The following is a 20477-nucleotide window of genomic DNA, read 5'->3' on the forward strand; positions in this document are numbered from 1 at the left end:
GGCCTCCTCGGGGCCATCAGGCTGGCAAAGGCTCCTCTTCCTCAGCTGTATCCTGGAGCTGACTCCCCAGATTACTGAGGGGCTACCGCCCAACCCAGCTCAGGAAAGGGAGGCCTGTGGCAGAGCTGGGGCCCTGTCCACAGCGGGGCAAGCAGGGCCAACCTGAGGGCAGCATGGGAGTGGCCCATCCGTCTGATGCGTGATGGCGCGACCACTGGTTGCCTGCCCTGGCCCTGCCAAGTGTCAGAGGCCAGACCATGGGGGGGCGAACACCACCGCCTCTCTTCCCTGCACAGCCCCACAGCTGGCAGGAAGAGAGGCCTGCCTCTGGAATCTGGACATGCATACTCAAGAAATGCGGAAAAGACATTTATTACTGAGCTATAAATTAGAGGCGGACGGGTGGGCGGGAGGAACCAAGCGGTCACGTTTTAGGTGGCTGCTGTCTCTCCCTGTCCTCCTGGGCCTGGATTCTGAGTTCCTCCTCAAGACGCTCCTTCGCTCGGACCACCTGGGGAGGGGGTCACAAACAGTTAGGCTGGGCACCCTCTCCCTCCCCAGGTCCTGCTCTGGCTTCCTGGAGGGCCGTGGGCAGGTCAGGGAGCTGGTTCCAGCACCCCGCCAGCTAGCAGTCCTGGCTCTTCCAGGCCATGGCTGCTGGGGGCCACCATCCAGGGTGACACAGGGCCCAGGTCGACACAGCCCCACTGGCAACCCTGAGGGACTGGCCGTTCAGGGGGCCCCCTGAGCCCTGGGCACCCTTCTCCTGCCAAGCTCTGAACCGCCCAGAAGCGAGGGATGCCCCAGCCCGCCCTCCCCCCGTGCTCACCTTTGACTGCAGGTAGAAGGAGCCACCCACGGATTTATCGTTCACCTTGAATAGGTGTTCGTAGTTCTGCAGAGGAGGGGAGACGGTGAGTCCCTGGTTACAGAAGCGGGGGAAGCTAGGAGATGACAAAGAAGGAAAGCGAAAGGGCTCGCCCCTCAGCGCGTTCCAACGCTGGGAGCCGCTAAGGGGTGGAGAAGCGGACAGGCGCCCATGAGACAAGGCCTGTGCCTCCGCCTCTGTGGCCTGCAGAGCAACAAACGATGGTGGCCTCCTCGAGTCCCAGCCGGCCGCGCTCAGGGCCCCCACTCCTGCCTCCTTCCTTCCCCCCATCAGCTGGCAGCCTGCCACCTTCTCCCCACTTGTGGTCGGCTTATCTCCAAGCCGGCCGGGGGTGCCTTACCTTCTGGATCTCCTCGGGGCTCAGCTTGGAGACATTGAGAATCTGCTGTGCCTCCTGGAGGCTGAGGCCTGAGAGGTTGGAGGCGGCTGCAGACTGGTGTCCGGCACGTCCCCGGGCGTCTGCCGCTGCTCGGCTGGCTGTGTGAATATGCGGTTGAGCGGCCGACCCTGGGCTTTCCCAGGGAGCAGCTCATCCCCACCAGGGGGTGCGGGAGGAGATGGGCAGGGCCAGGGGGCATCTCCTCCAGGGGTGGATTTTGGGGGGTCAGGGGTGGGTAGGCAAGTGAGGACAGGTTTTCCCCACCAGAGGACGGGGCAGGGGCTGGTCAAACCTGGCATCAGGTCTCCGGCCCAGACCAGGAGATGACCCTGTCCCTTGTCTTCCCCACCCTCTCACCCCGGGCATGCGACAAGTCGGGGAGCTTAGGCTGCTAGGGTAGCAGAGTGAGGCTGCGGGCAGGGGTGGCAGCCCAGATGAGACCTGGCTGCCCTGTGGTCACCGAGGCCACTGAAGCAGGCCGCCTTGGGTGACCTCTTGATTTAGGAGCCAGTACACTTTTCCTTAAAGGGTCAGAGAATATATTTTAGATTCTGCAGGTCAATTAGTCTGTGTTGCAATTACTGGACTCTGGCTGGCTGTTCCAATAAAACTTTATTTGCAAAAACAGGCAGGCAGGCAGGCCAGTGTGCCCACTCCTGGCCGGATGCTCGCGTCAATCAGGTCTCCCTTCTCTGGGAATGTCCCAAGATCAAGCACTGCCCCCTACAGGAAGTGTCCCAGGCCACCCAAGCTGCCAGAACCCAGCCCACAAGGGGTCCCTGCATTCACAGGTGGCCCAGCGTGAGGGAGAGGCCCACAACTGCAGGGAAAATCTCACCCAAGCAGGATTTCCCAGCCCAGGGAGACAGGAACCCAAGCTTACCTGCAAACTCCTGCCGCAGGGCCCGGGCAAAGGCCCTGCCCACCACCTGAGCGCCCATCACAATGATCTGGGCCAGGTACTTGGCCTGTGGGCAAAGAAGGCACCTGTTAGTGGCTGCATTCTCAGGGCCCCGGAGATGAGCCCTGGAGGTGCTGGCCGAGTGGCAAGGCTGCTGGAAGGCTGAGGCAAGGGACCCCAGCACGGCAGCCACAGGCCACTTCCTCCCGGCACCTGATACAAGCTTCTGCTCTGGGAGGCATTGGAGGCTCACAGGAGAGCAGTCTTGAGTTTTGGGGGGCAGGTACCCGAAAGAGTCCTCCAGAGGGAGATGGAACTCTCTCTCAGCCTTCGGACAAAGCGGACAGGAGCCAAGGCAACGTGGCCTGGGAGCCAGAACTCGGGGTCGGTCCCGGACTCACTGCCAGTTCTGCATCTGAGCTTGGTGGGTCCAGCCTTCATCTGTTGGTGGTGAGATGCAGGGCCATTCTGATTCTCCTCACATTATTCAAGTCCATTCCATTCGACACAACAAGAGAGCAAAATGCGCTCCACCCTCGGCTCCCGTTCCTCCACTGGCTCACTGCTTCACTCAAACCCCGCCTGAGAGTCAGTGCCAGGGCGTTAGACACACAGGACCCAGCCCTGAGGGAATCCCCACTGCCATGCAGAGTGGGAGGCTTCCACTCAGACCACGTGGTCCAGTGCCCCACGGAGGCGAGTGGGGCATCAAGCAGGACCAGAGGTGGGCACAGTCAACGGAGGGAGGAGAACCCTCAGGAAGGATGTGGGGACTCTGGGGGGTGAGGGCACTCCTCCCGGGCAAGTAGGATCATGATGGTAACACGGGGGCTTTTTCAGGCAGAGGGACCAGGGGAAGCCCAGACTAGGAGAGTGTAGGGGACGCCTGGGAGCAGCCAAGAGCCTGGGGGACTTGTGTGGCAAGACGAGTAGTGTGGCTGAGACGCGAAACACAGACCTTACTGTGACTAGGGATAACAGACAGCGCATGCATGTGAAATGGTACACAAGTGCGCATGAAGGATACCGGCGAGTGCTCACTGCGGGTCACCACGGATCACGCGGCGCCTCCAAGTGTTGGTGTCCAACAATAACTTAGCCAGGGTGTTGAGCCCTGTGATGGACACATTCTATCTATTGTGCCATCTGATCCTGACAGCTCGAGACAGGGAAACACAGAGAAGTTTAGTGACCAACCTGAGGACACACCACTGGCACCCAGGAGGAAGATGGGCAGAAAACCCACAGCCCGTGCTCTCAGCTGTGGTGTCCCCAGGCTGCCCACCTCACATAGGGTCGGCAGGGAGGGCGACTGAACAACAGAAGGGCAGGACCCAACTCAGAGGCCAAAGACGGGCTTGTCAGATCCCAGTGGAACCTGGACTCCGGAACTGGCCTTGCTGGGCCCCCCTGATGGGTGAGGTGGGTGTGGTTCCAGGCCAAAGGAGAAGTCAGTTTGGATTTCACAAGCCCCATATTTCACACCAGAAGGCAAAGCTCTGTGAAAACTCGCCAGGGGTCAGAGGAGGGGCAAGGCTGCAGGTGCTGAGGTGAAAAGGCCCAGGAGGATGCGCTTCCGGTGGGAAAGTCTCACCTGGCTTCCCCCCACCCCGGCTTGCCTGAAGCCTCTCCCACGTGGGGCAGGAGGCTCTGAGATGGACAGCTAGTCCTGCCTGAGGGACAGAGAGGCTGACAGGCCTGCCAGTGGTTCCGAGGATTCCCTTGGCCAGGAATTCCCGCCAGGCCTTGGACCTCCCCTCCTGCTGCCACACTTGAGAGCCTGCATCACCACACGTCTGCACTGCCCTCCCTGTCCGGGGAACAACACAGCCCAATGCGGGACCAGAGCCCTGCAGCTGGCAAAGGACCGCAGGTGGCGTGGGGGGCTGGGGAGCACTCGGGAATGTGCTTTGTCCCATGTCAAGTACATCAAGAAGGGAACCTGGACCCGGACAGACTGACGTGCAAAGCTCCCTTCACAGCAGTTCCTTGGGCTGGTGAGCCGAGCCAGCATGGACCCACCCTCTTATCAAGGACACACCGGGATAGAAAGGAGGCTGTCTTTGCCCAGGGCGCCTGCAAACAGCTGCGCACATCACAACCACGCAGGAGGAGGTCAGGACCAGGACTGTCACATCTGCCAGGGCACATCCAGGGTATGGGCTGTGGCGGGCACCAGTGGGTGCCCAGTACATATATGAATGAATGCGACACTTGACAGGGCTTCCCAATGCCTTCCACTCCCTCTGCTGAAGGAGGGCTCTGGCCTTCCCACAACACACACACACACAATCCCCCATTTCTGTTGCCGCTGCAGCCAATACAGCCCACCCCCCAGCTCTCTCTGGTTACAAAGAACGGTTCTGGTTTCATCTTCCCTCACCACTCTCCACCGCACGCACTACAGGCAGACCCTTTACTCCCTGACTCCAGGGTCAGTTCCCCTACTTCTTTACTCCATAGTTTCTGTAGCTCTGAATTCACACATCTCGGGTCACTCTTCTCAAATAGGATCTTCACTGAGCTGCACATAGCGTTTTCATTACCCCACCCCCAACAAACGCCATACCTACTAACCCACTGAATACCCTCCTTCCTATGCCAATATTGTCAAACCTCAGCATCCTTCGAGATTTGGCTTGGACACAGCTGGCACCATCCTTCCAATGCAGGGGGTTACAGGTTCAATCCCTGGTCAGGGAACTGAGATCCCACGTGCCACCACCAAAAATAAAGACAAAGCTCACATCACCCCCATTTCCTGGAGTGAAACCTTCCCAGGCTCCCCCCATTTCTACCAACCCATTCTGCACTGTCTTTCTTTTCCCATCAATATATTGTCCTATTTTATGGATTCGCTGCCTTTCTCCTTTAAGGTACAAACTCCTTGGGGGCCACCTTTCACTCGGTCCCTCAAGGCTGACTGAGTCCCATGCAGGAACATCTGTGAGGGACCCAGTTTGGGGGGGGGGTAGTGGGGAGTGGTCCTCAGAAAATGGGAGTGACCATTACAAGGCAAGAACAACCACTGTGTGTGTAGCATCAGCTAAAACCAGGACGAGAGACCCCGGAGAAGTCAGATTCTCCGAGCTCCGGGTTGTTTACCTCTAAGATGGAGACAACGAGGGTACCTGCTTAAGAATTAAATGAGAACCTACATAAGCCCCAGGGCTCCGGGCCTGGCACTTGAAAGCTCTCACCTTATCACGATCAGTTAAGAAGTGGTTCCTCAAAGCCACTGCCTCAATAACTTGGGGAACAATCCTCTATCAGGGGATAGACCTCAGGACTCTGCACTGTTAAAGGTCCCCAGGTGACCTGACTCTACCAGGGTGGGCCAGATCTGTGGGCTGGCTCGGGATGATACCGCAGATACGCTCAATTATCGGTGTCGCAGGGTCAAGTCCCACTTCTGCCACTTGCTCGTGAAAAGTCCCGCAGCCCGATTAACTAGCTTTCAAATGGGAACAATAATGGGGCGACACCATCAACTAGCTCGGGAATCGAGCAAGGACCCCCTGCACAAGGCTGGTGCACGCGGCGACCGCATCTGCTCGGTATTCCCCGGCCCGCCTCGCCCTCCAGCTAGACGGCTCTCCCCGGGCCCCGAAGTCGCCAGCGCCCGCAGAAGGGCTCCCGGCGGCGACCCCCGCCTAGTCCCGGCTTCCCGCCGGGCATACAGCGGAGCGAGCGGCGCCTGCATCCCGGCCGGAGCTCCTCGGCCCGGCCCCCGCCCCCGTACTCGAAACGGCTTCTTCCCCGCTCCTCGGGTCTCACCATGGCGACCACTCAGGTTCAGGAGTCCGAGGTTCCGACTTCCTCGCCCCGCGGCCCCGGCTCAAGGGCGGCCGGCGGGTCAAAGGTCAAGGGAGACTGCGAAGAGCGCATGCGCAGGGCATGCGCGTTGCTCCATAGAAGCGCAGGGGCGTGGGCGGAGACCTAAGGTCTGTGGGCGGGGCTATGGGTGGGGCCTGCCTCAGCCTCAGGCGCCGGGGAAACCTCCAGAGGCTTAGGACACAGGACACCTTAGCCCCCCGTGACTACCCTGGGGTGCTAGGAACAAAGAATAAGGCCTGTTCTATCGGGGGTGGGGAGAGATACTTTTTCCCCTCATTTTGCCAAAGTATTTGGGACTTAAAAGACAGAATAAACATACATTTCACAAACGTGATAAGGAGTAAGATGCTAAATTTTCACCAATATTTAAGAAGACAGGAAAACTTCAAAAAAGGCTTCAGGGACATCCCTGGTGGTCCAATGGTTAAGAATCCACTTTGCAGCAGACACCACTTTGCAGCACACCAGTCCAGGACCTAAGATCCCACATGCCACAGGGGCAACTAGGCCCAGGCAACAACTGCTGAGCCCTCATGACAAGAAAGATCCCACCTGCTGCAACTAAGACCCGACACAGCCAAATAAATAAATTATTAATTTTATATATATATATATATATATAAACTAGTTAAAAAAAGGAAAAATCTGTTTCGTTTCAGGTTTCTTCTGTCTAGGAAGGAGGGCTCTTCTCATTCCTCCAAGTCTTTGTTCCAATGTCACCTTCTCAGCGAGGCCACCTTGACCCCCTACCAGGGCTGCAACTTGTACTCCATTCTTTTGCTTTTTCAAAAATTTTCGGTCGCACCACACAGCCTAGGGGACCTTAGTTCCCCACCAGGGACTGAACCCATGGCCTTGGCAGTGTAAACCGTGGAGTGAAAGTTCCTCTTTGCTTTTCTACTACTACCAGTTTTATTGGGAGATAATTCATACCACATACAATTCGCCCCTTCAAAATTCACAATTCAGTGCTTTTTAGTATACTCAGAGAGTTGTGCAACCATCTCCACTAGTTCCAGAACATTTTCATTCCCTGCTTAAAACTCCATACTCATAAGCAGTCACTAGCTGTTTCCCCCTCCCCTAGTCCCTAGTGACCACTCACTGTCTCCTCAATGAAGGTCTCTTCTGGGTGTTTCACAGAAATGGAATCATACTATATGGGTTTCCCAGGTGGTGCTAGTGGTAAAGGACCCACCTGCCAATGCAGGAGATGTAAGTAAGGCAGCTTTGATCCCTGGGTGGGAAGATCCTCTGGAGAAGGAAATGGTAACCTGCTCTAATATTCTTACCTGGAGAATCCCATGGACAGAGGAGTCTGGTGGGCTACAGTCTATAGGGTTGCAAAGAGTTGGACACGACTGAAGTGACTCAACATGCATGCACATGTCTGGTTTAAACTTCCATTCTTGATCCCTATTTTTTTTTCTTCCTGAAACTCTTATCACATTCTATCAGATTATACCATTTATCTGTTCCCTCCCACTAGAATGTGGACCTCTTTTCTCCTTTTCTCTACTCTTGGGCATCAGCACCTGGAAGAGTAGCTTTTTAAAACAATTTTTATTGGCGACTGTACTGAGTCTTTCTTGTTGCACGCAGGCTTTCTCTAGTTTGGGTGAGCGGAGCTACTCTCCTGCATGGGTTCTGGAGCATGGGCTCAGCAGTTGTGATGCACAGGCTTATTTGCTCCACAGCACATGGAATCTTCTCAGACCAGGGATCGAACCCATGTCCCCTGCATTGGCAGATGGATTCCTAACTGCTGGGCCAGCAGGGAAGTCCTTCATTCCTGTTGAATGAACGAGAGTCCGGCTGCCTCCTACCGTGTTCTGGACCACCACCCTTCTTTCCTTTCCTGAGTCTCCAAATGCAGTCTTCCCTCAGCGCCCTTCCTTTCATCTGAAACGTTCTTCTCAGGGCTCTCTCCTGGGCTCTGTGACCCTCAGGAGTTATCTCTTAGCTTCGTCACTTCTCAGACCCTGACCACGGTCTCCCCCTGCATCCCAGGGGCTCCCTTTCATGAAGTTTATCTACTTCACAGTTCTCTACACACTGTCTATCTGCGAACTTGAGCACAGTCTGGCTCCCTTCTGCCTACTAAAACTGTGCCAAGTGCCTTGAAAAGCCTTGTCTCTCCCGTTCATGACCGGAGCTGCCATCCAGAGAGAACCTGGCCAGGTACCCATGTGTCGGAAGAATGAATGAACTCCCAGCAGGAGCAGAGTGAGGCCTGGGACCAGGTGGAGCCCAGGGCCAGACTACCGTCACCCTTACCGCTGTCCCCTTCCCCTTCCCCTTCCAGCCAGCCAAGAGACCACAGTGGCACCAGGGTGACCAGCTTAGAAAAGTTTAATTGTTGAAAACATCCAGGACACGTGCAGGCCAGTCCCTGTGGGGCTCACACCCCCTTTAATTGGGCTATTAGCTCTGTGACACCCATTTCTCCTGGCTTCAAGTTTGGGAAGCAGGGTGACTGGTCCCAGACCCCTGAGGCTGGAGCTGCTCCAAATGGCCAGGTGGAGGGGCCAGCCCCCTAGACCCTTGACCGGAACTGGGGCAGCAGGCCAGATGGGACGGCATGTGATAACTGAAGGTGCTGAGCAAAGCCAGCCCAAGCTGGGACCAGCCCAGGTCAGAGGAAGGGGGGACAGGGAGCCCAGAGCCTGCCCAGGGACATGCCCCTGAGCCCTCACCCCTCCCCACCCCTATGCCCCTGGCTCCGCATGCTAGCAGGCAGTGAGGCGAAGCGCCCAGTTCCAGAAAGAGCAGAGATGCGGACAACCCATGGAGACTGCAGCAGAGCCCAGAGGCCGTGGAAATGCCCAAGACTCAAAGGAAGCCAGGGCTTCTGGGATGAGGTGTGCCAGGGCCAGGAGGTGGCTTCCAGTTTGAGGGAGAGATGTGAGGTGCACGGGGGCACCAGGCTTTCCTGGAGGTGGCAGTGGAGGGTGAGGCTAGAGGCGGCTGGTGCGCAGGCTAGTCCTGGGGAGATGAACCAAGAAGCAGGGAGGGGAGTCGGGAGGGCCCAGGAGGCAGGCATGGGTGAGCAGGCTGCAGGCGTGAGTCGGGGAGGGACAGGACAGGATGCTGGCCCCCCAACCAGTCCACTCACCCACTCGTCCTCATCCACGCCTTCGAAGGAGTCCTGTGGGAGCGGGTCCTCCCGGTTCCCTAGTTTCGCCACCATGGCGCTCAGAAGCTGGGGACAGGGTGGACGGGACAAGAGGCAGGAAGTGAATGGCGGTCTCTGTATACAGAGGTCCCAAGTGCACTTGGGTCTGGTTGGGTTGGGCAGGGCCAGGCCTGGGAAGGGCCTCTCCCTGCCCTTCCCTGGCTTCCTGAGCCCCACCCCCTTATGACGGTCAGTTTCAGAATTTTGGAAGACCTCCCCATCAAGCTGTCCAACTGACAGATGGGTGACACTGGCTCCTGGCCCAGTCGGGGTTGGACTAGAGAGCTGAAAGGCTGCGCCATGTGCAGCCAGGACCCCTTCCCCCGCTGCGGCCAGCCCTCTCCCCGCCTACCTCTTCTTTCTTCTGCTGGTCTGACTTCTCCTCCAGGTAGACTGAGGAGGGGGCCCGCCGGGCAGGGGCTTCACGGGGGGCCTGGCTCACTGGGGTGGGACCAGGGACAAGCATCAGGCAGGAGAGAGGCCCCTTGGGACCAGGCTTCCTGGTCCGACCCCTGGGTTCCAGCCGATAGGAGATTCCGTGGCAGAGAGTCCAAAGGTGGCACTCACAGCTACCCAACCCTCGGTTCACGTGGCCTGCCCTCGGCACCAGGCTGTGTGAGTGTACTCATGCACATTTGGGGCGGGGGGCTTCTGATAGAAACACAGACCTTGGGCGCTACCGTCTAGGGGCTCACAGACCAAGTCCAAAGTACCACCTGTCCCTAGGAACACCAGAGCTTCCTGAGTGCCAGCAGGGGTGGAGGGTCAGACTTGGACCTTCTGCCCCTTTCTCCAGCCCCCACCTGCTCCCCTCTGTCCTCCCCTCCCCCATCGCCCAGGCCCTCATCCTACCTGGGGTCATGCCGGGGGGCTGCAGGCTGAGAAGCTGGGGTATCCCGTTAGCACCTCCCAGCCAGGCCTCAGCGCTGAGCACCGGCTCCCAGCTCATGGTGGTGTCGGGGAACACGTCGTCCTGGAAGAACTCTTTCTGCAGTGATGGAGGAAGGGGCTGCTCTGAGGCACCAAGCAAAGGCCCAGGGCACACAGGCCTCCACTGGGCAGGCAGGCATGGCGAGACCCAGGACCCCAGTCTGAGGTTTCTACGGGGCTCAGAATGTCAGCAGAGTAAGGGGTGCAGATGCCCCACAGAGCAGTGGGTGGGGCAGTCTGGCAACAAGACCAGCCAGGCCCCAAAGCCCCTGACAGGGGCCGGGGAGTGGCGGGGCTGGGCGTTGGCATACTGCATCCCCAGCTCACCCTGACTCGGGGCAGCCGGAAGGCGACAGGCTCCAGGGAGGTCTGGCGAAGTCGCAGGCATCGGGCAAACTCCACCTCCCGCACGTCACACTCTGTCTTGGGCAGGAGGATGAATCCCTGGGGTGGCAGGGGAGTGTGAGAAAGTGAAAGTTGCTCAGTCGCGAACGACTCTCTGTGACCCCATGGACTGACTGTACAGTTCATGAATTCTCCAGGCCAAAACAGTGGAGTAGGTGGCCTTTCCGTCTCCAGGGGATCTTCCCAACCCAGGGACTGAACCCAGCTCTCCCACACTGCAGGCAGATTGATTACCAGCTGAACCACGGCTGATGCTGGAGTCCAGAGTTCGCTGGCACCTGGACCCCCAGGACCTCTCACTTAGGACCTCCAGGAGCAAGGCCTAGCCATGGATGGTGGTGTGATGTTTAAAAACTAGCTCTTGGGAGGAAAAATGCCCTGGTTTGTAGCATTTGCCTAGTTCCACGGTGTAAAAACTGCCCGCCTGGCCAGCTTCACACCAACAATGTGACTGGGGGAATGCAGATACAGGAAGAGAAGTGCTGTAACAACTCGGGATAGAGCTCTGGCGGACAAGGGCCCACAGATTAAGTAACCTCGACAGCACCAGTAACAGTGAAGTCAAACAAAATAACTGCGAAGTGATAAATTAAATATCTATTGCCTTGGTCTTTAATGCAACTTATTTGTGGGTTCATAAGACTTAACCTTACGTAGTTTAATTTTCAGTAATGGGTGAGTTTAACAACCAGGTCCGGAGGCTGCCCGGCACACCCTGCCAGCCAGGGCCTGGTGACCCGCAGGTCCCATGGGCCCATGCAGTTTGCCCATGTGGCCACTAGAGGGCGGAGAGCCCGCGGTCCTGCCTGGGGACAGACCCAGAGTCGGCGCGCCGGCTCACCTTGTGGGGATCGGGCGATGTGAAGCTGTTGCACTCCAGGAAGAAGGGGGCCTCGGGGAGCAGCTCGTACAGGAACACGCGGGTATCGCCCTAGGGGGATGGCGGCAGTGAAGTGGCTAGCTTCAGGTGCCTTCCCGCCGATACCTGCCCAAAGCCCCCGCCTGTGCTCCCCAACCCACCTTGCCCGTGAGCAGCACCAGGCTGGTGTCTGGGTCATAGCTGGGCAGCAGGGTCGAGGGAGCCACGTCCAGCCCCAGCACTGCGGAGGGGCCACCAGCCAGGGCCTTGGCTGAATACAGGAGGAGCTGGCGCTCACTTCGGCTGCAGGGGGACAGAAGTGGGTCCTCAGAGCGGGAGGGGCCCGGGGCAGGCATGACAAAGACTCCAGCATGTCTGGGCTTTTTTCCCCAACATTCTGCTCTAGGGCCCTTGCTCCAGCCAGGCTGTCACCCTTTGGGCCGTTCCACCAGAGTCCACTGCCCTCTCCTCCGGATCTGTGGGTACCAGTCCCTTTGTGACCCAGGTCAGAGGTACCTCTCTTAGGAGACCCCCCCACCCTGATCCTCCCCTTAGAGCACCAAATGCCCTTCCCCTGGACCTCTCCAGGAGGCTTGGTTCTGTTTTGTGTGCTTCATCTGGTCCCCACCAGGAATGGGCTCCCTGCACCTGGGACAGATCTCATCCCTCTGGGCCCCAGTTGATTCCTCCTCATCTCTCTCCCTCTCATCCACCCGTCCATTCACCCATCCAGCCACTCCACCATCTATCCACTGACCCACCTATCCATCCAACCATCCATCTGTCCATCCACCCACCCAATCATCCATCTATACAACCATCCATCCACCCACTCACCCACCCATCCACACACCCAACCACCCATCCACCTACCCAACCATCCATTCATCCTCCCAACCATCCATCCACTGACCTACCTATCCATCCAACCATCCATCTATCTATTCGGGTGGATACCCAACCATCCATCTATCCAACCACCCATCCAACCACCCACCCACCCATTCATCCTCCCAACCATCCATCCACCTACCCATCCATCCATCCATCCAACCATCCACTGACCTACCTACCCACCCAACTACCCATCTATCTATCCACCCACCCACCCACCCATCTATTCATCCTCCCAACCATCCATTCACCCATCCATCTATCCATCCATCCACCCCACCATTCATCCACTGACCCACCTATCCATCCAACCATCCATCTGTCCATCCACCCATTCATCCACTCAACCATCCATCCATCCACCCTCCCACCCACCCACCCATCCATTCATCCTCCCAACCATCCATCCACCTACCCATCCATCCACCTACCCATCCATCCATCCAACCATCCATCTATCCAACCATCCATCCACTGACCTACCTATCCATCCAACCATCCATCCATCCATCCATCCATCCATCCATCCATCCATCCACCCAACCATCTATTCATCCTCCCAACCATCCATTCACCCATCCATCCATCCATCCACCCAACCATCCATCCGTCCAACCATCCATCCACCCACCCACCCATCCATTCATCTTCACAACCATCCATTCACCATCCATCCATCCATCCATCCATCCACCCATCCACTCAACTATCCATCCAATAAGTGAGTGTGGGGACAGCTTCTGCACACCTAACAGGTGTATGCGTATCTTGGGGACGGGGCACAGTGGATGCTGAGGTCTGGGGATGGGAATGGTGATCCCAGAGTCCTCACCTGTCAAAGCCTGACACCAAGAGATAGTGACCGTCACACACCCACACAACGCGGGCTCCACGGGCCCCCTCGGGCCCTGGGCCTTCCTGTTAGGATACAGCATATGAGGCCCGGCCGGAACCCCCACCGGGTCTGAGGGCTGCCCCCAGCCCATCCTGCTCACCTGCAGGGGCTCAGGGCTACCCCGGGGCTCGTAGATCCGCAAGCGCCCATCTTTGCAGACAGTGGCCAGCTGCTGCCCGTTGGGGCTCCAGGCCAGGCCAAAGATCTGGGGGCAGGTGGAAACGTGAGAAGCAGCCTCTTGCCCCATGGCTGGGCACCTGCCCCCCAGAACTATCCTACCTGATCCCGGTGGCCCTGCAGCCTCAGCCGCTCGGCTCCGACCTTGAGGTCCCAAATCCGAATGGTGAGGTCATAGGAGGAGGAGGCTAGTATGTCGGCCGCCAGTGGGTGAAAGCGCAGAGAATAGATCTTCTCCGTGTGGCCTGGGATTGAGGCGTGGGGTGACACTGAGTCCCCCAGGAGCCTCTGCCTATCCCCCAGCCCCAACCCAGGCCCCCATCACCTGTAAGTACTGCCTCGGGCGTAGTGAGCACCTCCTGCAGGCCCTCGGGGGGCACCCGCCACAGCCGGATCCTGGCGTCCTCCCCGGCTGCAGGGTGAGCAGGCTTGTCACTGCTGGCCCAAGGCCCCCAGGCTTCCCTTGACCCCATCTGGGGCCCCGGGACCCTTCCTCAAGCCCAGCGCCCAGCCCAGCCTCCTTACCCACGGCGAGGCGGTAGGGGTCAAAGGGGTCCCAGGCCAGATCAGTCACAGCCACCCCATTCTGCAGCGTGGGCAGTGCAGTGTCAGGCAGACGGCCAGGCTTCCGTAGCTGTGGGAGGTGCCCCCACCCCAAGGCCCATCAGTACCAGGCAAGAGAGCCCGGTCCCAGTGGTTGCAGGGCAAGCAGCATGCCTGGGCCTCAACGTCTGCAGCCGATGACCCCCCGGGTAATGCCCAAGCTCTCTGCTCAGTCACCTTGTGCTCTGAGCCCCAAGTGCCAACCATGAGGCCCCCAGGAAGTGAGGGGGTGGCTGGAGCAGTGGGAAGAGCTCAGGCTCGGGGCTCAGGGGGCCTGGGTTTGATTCCCAGCTCCACACTTACACGTCATGTGACCCCATGGGTCACTAAGCTTCTCTGTGCCTCACCACTCTCATCTGTAAGACGGGGATAAGAGTGGCACCCCCAGCATGGGACACTGGGAGGTTTGCCTGGCACACGGCTTGAGCATAGAGAAGGTGAGCTGGCATGGGCACTCGACGCCTTCAGCATCCTGCAGGGGGACATGGGGACTGCGTGGCGGGGCTGGCCCTCACCTCCAGCACGGCCACTTGCCCCCCGCTGCTGAGCAGGGGCACAGCCACACGCAGCTGGTTGGCACAGAAGCCGTCACTCTCGCCGGGCGTCGTGAGGTTGAGCCCCTTGAGGTTGGTGATGTGGTTGTCTCGGTGCAGGACGGTGCCCTGAGCATGCCGGAACTTGGAACTGGGGCCTGGGTGCAGGGGGCAGCAGGGACACGGAGCCACGTGAGGTGACGGTCCCCGGCCTGCCCACCCTGGGAAGTCCTTCAGGGGCACCTGGGCCAGCCCTGAATCTGGGCTGCCTGCTCCCCTCGGCAAAGGACCCCAGCTTCTGCTGGTCCGGCCAACACAACCGCCCAGATCTCAGAAAGTGCAGGCCATCAAGACTCACTTCACCCCACAAGGAAGTGACTGGTATAGGAGGGGAGTCAGGACTGGGGTGCAGAGGAGGGTGGCTGGGGTGGGGGGTGGCCCAGGGCACCTGTGCTAGGGGCTCACGCTCACCCAGCAGGCTCTGCAGGGACCGCTGGCTGGGGCTGGTGCCAATGCCGCTGGTGCTGGTGAGTGAGGGCCCCAGGCTGGAGGGCGTGGAGGGCGAGGTCAGCGAGCTGGGTGGGGAGGAAAAGCCCTCCTGGGGGAGAAGCACCCGGTCAGCCAGAGGCCCCCTGTGGGTGGATGGTCTGCCAGGGTCTGGGGTCATCACCCTGGGACACCGGGGTGGGTGAGAATCCCCACTGCGCGATGTGGGGTTGGGAGTGCAGTCACTGACGGGGCAGGAGGTGACATGGGTGAGCCGAGCTTTAGCGCATGGGGCAGCGGGTGGCAGCTGCCGGCTCCTAACTGTGGGAAGGCGGGCCCGGAGCGGTCAGGATTGTTCAAGAGAGGCTAGGAATCTAGATTTTCTTTGTGTGTGTGTGAAAGTCTCACTTCCTAGGCATTTTGCACGATTTTGAAAACACTGGGGTTCTTCACTTCTGCTTCTCGAGTTTCTGACACCCGTGGGCCACAGTGTGTGGCCTGCCCAGACCCACGCCCCCTGCTGATACTCACGCTGGGGCCCGCGTCGTCCACAGGTGTCCCCGCGGGCCGGGCTGTGGCAGGAGTGGGCTCTGCAGGGGGTGCCAGGCAGGAAGTGAAGCTGGGGTGGGCCCGGCGGGCGGGGTGCAGGCTGACCCTCTGCACCTGTGGGGAGAGGTCCACAGTGGAGGCAGGAGAGGTGAGGGCCCGGGGAGGGGACACCGGGCCACTGAGTGCCAGCCATGGCCGGAGGGGCTGTCAGCCAGGCCCCGGCCTTACCTGCTGGTCGCTCCCCGCCCACCAGGTGCTGGGGTCGGAAGCGGGCACACAGCCTGCGGTGTCCGGAAACAGGTCTTCGTGGAACTCCATGGTCTGGCGGCAGACAGGGGCAGGCTGGTGAGCTCAGGGTCCCCCACTCCAGGCCCTCCCAGCCCCTCCTGCAGGACCCCTCACCTTGCGGGGTACGTGGTAGCTGATGGGCACGATGGCCGTGTCGCTCAGCTGCAGCACTCGCAGCACCTCGCAGCTCATGACGGCCACTGCCCGCCGGGGCACAAGTGCCGCCCCCCGCAGCGTGCTCTCCAAGAGGCACTGGGTCACTGGCAGGGACACGGTGGGCGGAGGACTGTCAGGGCAGGCTGGGGAAGTGGGCGATGGTGCAGGGCGGGGGAGGCGGGCAGGGCTTACCCGGGCTCAGTGCTGGCTGCTGGGGGGCCGCCTCATAGCAGTAGAGCTGGTTTTCTCCCTGCAACAAAGCCCACCCGAGTGCATGCTGACTGTGCTGGTGGTCTGGGCTGCCTGGCTCCACTCTTGCCGCCCCGTCCCTCCCCGAGGACTGAGTCACAGCACCACCACGGCAGATGCCTACTAAGCGCTAAGCCGAGCTGGGGTGATGCCCCCTGGCGATCAGTGTAACAAGCGCCTGCTGGGTGCTCGTCTGCTCCATTCCCAGCCTCGTCCTTGGGCAGCTCACACTCTAGGCTGTGACCCTGACTGTGTGCCCGCAGCCCCTGGCAGGGGCTGGAGCCCAGGCAGCACTGTCCCAGCTCCCCCTCTGTGTGGGGGCGGTGAGCATCCTACACTCTCTACTTTGCCAGTCAGGACCAGATCTGGCCCAACATGGGTGGGTTCTCCTCACCTTTCCTGCCAGGACCAGGAGCCCCGAGTCTGGGTCCAGCAGGGGCATCAGAGACCTGGGGGAGAGAGACGGCCGGTCGTGGGAATACAGCCAAGTCTCCGTGACCGAGGGGTGGCAGCAGGGCTGAGAGTGTCGCAACCCTAGACAGGGGCTCAGGCCAAACTCGACCATAGCCGGGAGGGGTGCAGCAGCATCCACACTGGTGTCTGGGGACCCTCCACCCACCCACTCTCTCTGTGCTCCCAACATGCCCCCGCTTCCCAGCCTTTCTTTCCTGGGGTCCATCTGCCCAGGGCTTCCCTGGCGGCTCAGTAAAGAACCTATCTGCAAGGCAGGAGACCTGAGTTTGATCCCTGAGTGGGAAGGAAATGGCAACCTACTCCAGCATTCTTGGCTGGAGAATCCCACGGGCAGATGAGCCTGGTGGGCTACAGTCCACGGGGTCAGGGAGTCGGACGTTACTGAGTGACTAATACTATTTCCATCTGCCCAGCTGCTTCCCCCCAGGACTGTGGCAGGCCCTGGGCACAAGAGAGCTTCCCCCACTTTCTGCACCTCAGCCGTGATCTCCTCCCAAGCTCAGCAGCGCCAGGAAAACTCCCTCACCAACCCCCGATGTAGGTTTTGTCTGTGGTCTCACTCCAACAGCCTAGACACCAGGCTGGGGAAGGTAGGGGGGGTGGTCGGAACCGATGATCCCCTCCATCCCTACCCGGCACAGTCGGCTGGGTGCTCCCAGACTGCACTAGGGCTTGGAGCTGTCACCTCGATCACCCTGCTTCTGGGCCTCGATGGCCTCGTGGAGGCCCGACACCCCCCTCAGGAGCACTTCTGAGCCCCTGTGCCCGAGCCTGAGCCAGGGGCCGAGGGCAAGGGCTCCTTCCTGCCCTGTTTTCTGGTCTCCGTGTTCTCCATCCCCCCATTCCCCAGGTGGGCCCTAGGGCAGGGCAGAGGGGCCAGGCTGGAAGCCCCCGGCATCCCTGCCGCTCTCGGCCAATGGCCTGTCGCTGCCCAGGGGTTTACTCCCCTTTCTCTGCTGGACCCTGCAGGGCCCCCGGCAGCCCACCAGCCCTGTGAGTGCCGCCTTCCAGGCCCTGAGGAGGGGGAAGGAAGGTGGGGAGACATCCAGGAGCACTCGGACAGGCAGCTTCATCTGGTTCCCGCTCCTGGTCTGGTGTCACGTCCCTGGGGACCCACGGGCCTGAGCCCCAACCTTGACATGGACACACTCATACTCGGAACCCCGCCACCCTCGCGGTGGTCCCCGTGGTCAGAGGTCGTTCAGCTGTGGCAGCTGCCTCTGGCTCTCACCTAGGCAACAAAGGGCCCAGCCCACCTGCTCCCCTGCCAGCTAGCTGCCCACCTGCCCCCACCCTCACTGGAAGGGAGCCAGGGAGGACTGGGAAGCTGGGTGGGGCCCTGGGTGTCTCCAACAGCTTCCCTGAGTGCCCGGGGCCCGTCACCTGTTAGCAACACAGCCTCTAATTACCTCAGGCTCTGCAGGGCGAACTGGGCTCAGAACTGCCCTTTCTGGCCTGATCTGACCACTGACCGCTGTGAGGGGGAAGGGGGAGCAGGGGAACAAAGTGGTCGTGTGATCTCGGACATCCCCTGCCTTAACACTGGATCCAGTGGGGGCAGATGTGGGTCCCTTTGGCGGCTCTAACTGGACTTTCACTCACATCATTCATTCCTGGTTGAGCTGGTCGGTGCCCAGACCTTAGCTGGGCTGTCAGCTGGGACCGAAGGTGAGTGTAACAGGCCCCCACCTCTGTCCTCAAAAGCTCACAGAATGGGTGATAGGCAATTCCAAAGGCAAACACGTGAAGGAAGAGTTTTCTGAGGACACATGGCAAGAGGGCAGAAGGGCCTGACTCTGGCTGGCCACAGAGCAGGGGGCGTCACATAGGACCCAAAGGTTAAGGAAGGAGTCCCAGGCAGAAAGAGCAGCACGTGCAAAGGCCCTGTGGCAGACAGGCGCATGGCCTTGTTTGAGGAACAGGAAGTAGGACGACCTGGCTGGTGGCCTGGGCGGTGAGAGAGGGTCTGAGGCCAAGGGTGGGGTGGCAGAGGCCACCTGGAGCAAGGCCTGGGGCATCAGGAAGGGAGTTCAGCCTCCTCCCGCCAGATGAGCAATAAAGAAGCAAATGACACATCTCGAGAAAGGTAGGATTAGATTTGTGCGGAGCAGAGATCAGTGTAGAGACAGTCAGGAGGAATGAAAACAAGAGTCTGAGAGCAAGTGGGCTGGGCAGGAACTCTTGCCATCCTGCTGCTGCCACGGCGAGAAATGGGGCAGCAGCCTGCCAGTTCCACCCTGGCATTGGTGGCTCACTGGTGCTCTAAACCAACCTCCTGAAAAGGCTCGACCTGGCACCCCACTTCCCTACCCTGGCCCCATTGGCCCTGGCTGGCTGGCCCACTGACTCAGGTGCTAGGGGCGCGGGGGCAGGAAGTCATGGAGGGCAGGGCTGGCTTCTCTGACAGGTCAGGCCAGTCTTCCTCGCCTCGGGCGGAGCTACCTGAGCAGCTCCACCAGGCAGGAGCATCCTGCCCTTGCTGTCGCACAGGCCAGGAAATGGGGTCACGGCACCCGGCCCCGAGGGTTGGCCAACAGCTGGCACGGGCCTGACCCCAGGCCTTATAAAGACAGCCAAGCCAGGTTTGGATCTGGAATGCAGAACCAAGCCCCAGCCTGGCACAGGGCCAGAGGGCATGAGCGCTGGCGAGGGCATCTCTCCTGCTGCCGTGGCACTGGGGGAAGGGCTGGCATCTGGACCTGCCACTAGGAATGGCTTTGACCTGGGTCTGGGGGTCTGCTCTGGACTCAAAGCCATGGAAAGTCTAAAGCCTGAACCCAGGTCCCAAAAGATGGGAGAACAAGGGTGGTGTCAAGTGGGTCCTGTGGGGGAGGGCTTGTTGTTCACTCGCAAAGTCGTGTCCCAGTCTTTGTGACCCCATGGACCGCAGCACTCCAGGCTTCCCTGTCCTTCACCATCTCCCGGAACTTGCTCAAACATCCATTGAGTCGGGAGGGGTAGGCCCCTAACAATCCCACCGGCTTTCCCAACACTACTGCAAAGAACACAGGAAGGACCGCAGGGAGTCTGCCAGGAAAAGCAGCTTCAAGAAGCCTCCCCTAGTTCTCTCCGCTAGCCCATCACTCTACTCAGACCCACCACCTAGACATCTGGGCACTGCCACTGGTCCAAAGCAGTCCAGCTCCCTCAGTTCTATTCTTATCACCCAGGCTGGCCACTGGGGTTTGCTGGAATCAAGCCCTGACCCCCACCCCCACTCTCTTGCTCCCTTAGAACTAGGTCCTAAGACAGGGTAGTGCCTTGACAGGATGGACAGACTGGGGGGGTGGTGGCGTCTCCTGGAACTTCCCTTCAATTTCTGGGTGGACGGGAGCAGGGCCAGTGTGAGCCTAGGCTCGGGATTGGGGGTGGGCACTGGATGCTTTAAGCAGGCGGTATCTCACTACCAGCAAGAACAGGTCACAGAAGCGAGAAGCCCCGGACCTGTCAGCTAGTCCTGTTCCTTTAGGAGCATCAGGCTAGACTTCCCTGAGAGCCTCAGGGGGGACATGGGGCCCAAGGGCAGAGGCAAAGGGACAGTCTGAGCAGAGCCACACGGTACCGACCGCAGACTCAAACTCTGCAGGGAGCAGGAGGAGTGCAGCAGTCTGGGGTGAGGTGACCTGTGAGTCTGGGCCTTGGTCACAGGGAGCAACGGCCACTCAGCCTCGGCTGAGAGTTTCCGCTCAAGGCAAGCCGGGAAGTTCTAATGCGAAAAAACTGGACTTTTCAGCGTTGCCAGTAGCTTCCAACTTTGAAAAAGTCCCGCGTGAGTCAAATGAAATACACCTGAGGGCC

At 59.6% G+C, this 20477-nt stretch overlaps 1 protein-coding gene across 5 annotated transcripts in view; it reads right to left on the minus strand.

The window, feature by feature from the left end:
• Positions 1 to 356: 356 nt before the first annotated feature.
• The window catches only part of CORO7 (coronin 7), a 62728-nt gene continuing 42607 nt past the window's right edge, over positions 357 to 20477 (minus strand). Inside the window, exons 10-31 of one of the 5 annotated variants that reach the window (XR_011252556.1) lie at positions 16600 to 16654; positions 16149 to 16206; positions 15915 to 16060; positions 15741 to 15833; positions 15495 to 15626; positions 14949 to 15075; positions 14460 to 14635; positions 13867 to 13975; positions 13667 to 13753; positions 13444 to 13586; positions 13265 to 13369; positions 13102 to 13187; positions 11537 to 11678; positions 11358 to 11447; positions 10439 to 10555; positions 10034 to 10169; positions 9534 to 9622; positions 9122 to 9208; positions 2152 to 2236; positions 1230 to 1366; positions 830 to 944; positions 357 to 511 (exon numbers count right to left, since the gene is read on the minus strand). Coding sequence is in view for 4 of the 5 variants with exons in the window: in XM_069569536.1 (XP_069425637.1) it covers positions 8699 to 9208; positions 9534 to 9622; positions 10034 to 10169; positions 10439 to 10555; positions 11358 to 11447; positions 11537 to 11678; positions 13102 to 13187; positions 13265 to 13369; positions 13444 to 13586; positions 13667 to 13753; positions 13867 to 13975; positions 14460 to 14635; positions 14949 to 15075; positions 15495 to 15626; positions 15741 to 15833; positions 15915 to 16060; positions 16149 to 16206; positions 16600 to 16654 (2401 nt within the window). In the remaining variant the exon portion in view is untranslated. Of the gene's footprint in view, positions 512 to 829; positions 945 to 1229; positions 1367 to 2151; positions 2237 to 5946; positions 6084 to 8340; positions 9209 to 9533; positions 9623 to 10033; positions 10170 to 10438; positions 10556 to 11357; positions 11448 to 11536; positions 11679 to 13101; positions 13188 to 13264; positions 13370 to 13443; positions 13587 to 13666; positions 13754 to 13866; positions 13976 to 14459; positions 14636 to 14948; positions 15076 to 15494; positions 15627 to 15740; positions 15834 to 15914; positions 16061 to 16148; positions 16207 to 16599; positions 16655 to 20477 lie in introns of those variants that run through there. The other 4 variants (XM_069569537.1, XM_069569538.1, XM_069569536.1 and 1 more) reach the window with 4 other exon arrangements.

This window comes from Ovis canadensis, chromosome 24 (genome assembly GCF_042477335.2).
Source record: "Ovis canadensis isolate MfBH-ARS-UI-01 breed Bighorn chromosome 24, ARS-UI_OviCan_v2, whole genome shotgun sequence".
Classification (NCBI taxonomy): Eukaryota; Metazoa; Chordata; class Mammalia; order Artiodactyla; family Bovidae; genus Ovis; species Ovis canadensis.